General features: G+C 61.7%; 1 protein-coding gene and 1 pseudogene across 1 annotated transcript in view; one reads left to right on the forward strand and one right to left on the reverse strand.

Annotated features, from left to right (window-relative positions):
• Nucleotides 1–710, reverse strand: part of REPS2 (RALBP1 associated Eps domain containing 2) — a 179,263-nt gene extending 178,553 nt beyond the window's left edge. The window contains exons 1-2 of the mRNA XM_023753740.1: nt 702–710; nt 9–197 (exon numbers count right to left, since the gene is read on the reverse strand). Coding sequence (XP_023609508.1) covers nt 9–197; nt 702–710 — 198 coding nt within the window. The remainder of the gene's footprint in view (nt 1–8; nt 198–701) is intronic.
• Nucleotides 709–1,445, forward strand: LOC102433560 (annotated as a pseudogene).

A 1,445-nucleotide genomic window follows, 5' to 3' on the forward strand; every position in this document is an offset into this window, starting at 1 on the left:
CCCCGGGCCCCCCGGCTGCGGGTGGTTGCGCTGGGGGGCGGCCCTGGCGCCCCCCCGGGGGCCCGGGCCCGGGGGCCCCCCCCTGCAGCGCCGGTGCAGCGCGCGAAGAACTTTGAGTAGCACTGCTGCTCGCCCTCGCTCAGCAGCAGCGGCGGCCCAGAGCCGCAGCCCCGCGCCCGCTGCCGCCTCCATCGGGCCTGGAAGAGGGCCCGTCGGAGCACTGTCCCCGGTCCGGGCGCCGCTGCCTTCACCGCAGCCTTCGCTGCCTCAGCCTTGGCCTTGGCCGCCGCCGCCACCGCCCCCACGCCCCACAGCTGCTACGAGGCCTCTTCCTCCTGGCGCCGCCGGCCCCGCCCCTGGACTTGAATGTTGTGCCTCAGCGGCGCGGCACATGGAGACAGGCGCGACGCGGACCAATCGGAGCCTGGGGTCTCGCCCTGGCCCCGCCCTTGCCCCGCCCCCGCCTCACCTGGTGAAAAACACCGCGCGCACCTCCCGCCCTGCAGGGGGTCGTCTGCTCCGCCCCGCTGCCCGGCCAGAGGGGGCTGGGGCCCGCGCCAGGCGAGCGCACCCCGCACGGGAGGAGGGTCTTTGCTCTCCGCCCTGGCTGGGAAAGGGACCCACCTGGAGAATGGCTCTTTCCAGGGGGCGGGGCAAGCTGTGGCGTTTTTCTCCCTGGGATGCTGGAACTAGTGCCCGGCCCAACGCATGCCTAGCCCCTCCCAGAAAGGAGACCACGCAAGGGAAATGAGGCTTCCCTTTTTCCACCGCTGTACTGGTTAGGTCCTGAAAAGCTGAAGGATAGAGATCTTCATACGACTGAGGTCCCAGTGACTCCCCATTGCGTTCAGGGTGGCGACGAGGTTAGGCCACTTTCTGAGAGATGGCTCAAAGCTGGAGTTGAGCCTTAAAAAGAAATAGTATTGGTTAGTTAATATTAAATACTAGAGTAATAGAAGTTTTTTTTTAAAAAAGGCCCTGGAAAGAACTGCACATGTACATGCATTCAGCCTCTCTGGGAAACACTAACCCAAAGGAAAAATAGACAACATCTCGAGTGGCCTTCCCAAGGCTGAGGCGGCAGCGGGCGCACGCAGCGGTGGCTCCACTTTCCCCTCCTTGGTGGGTGGAGGAGACCGAAACGGTGCTGGGTGCGCTCCCCTTTCCTCTGCCTCCGGGCAGAAGATTCAGTCTCAGCAGAAAAATGACAAAAAGCATTCCGGACAAAAGAAGAAACAAGGACATGACCAAAAGGCTGCTGCCAACGCTGCCTTAATCTATACCTGCACTGTCTGTAGGACACAAATGCCAGACCCTGAGACCTTCAAGCAGCACTTTGAGAGCAAGCATCCTAAGACTCCACTTCCTCCAGAATTGGCTGATGTCCAGGCATAAAGTTGTTTACAGGTGAATTCATGACAACTTTGACTCTTCTACTGTCTCAG

This window comes from Myotis lucifugus, unplaced genomic scaffold, assembly GCF_000147115.1.
Source record: "Myotis lucifugus unplaced genomic scaffold, Myoluc2.0 scaffold_49, whole genome shotgun sequence".
NCBI classification, from domain to species: Eukaryota; Metazoa; Chordata; class Mammalia; order Chiroptera; family Vespertilionidae; genus Myotis; species Myotis lucifugus.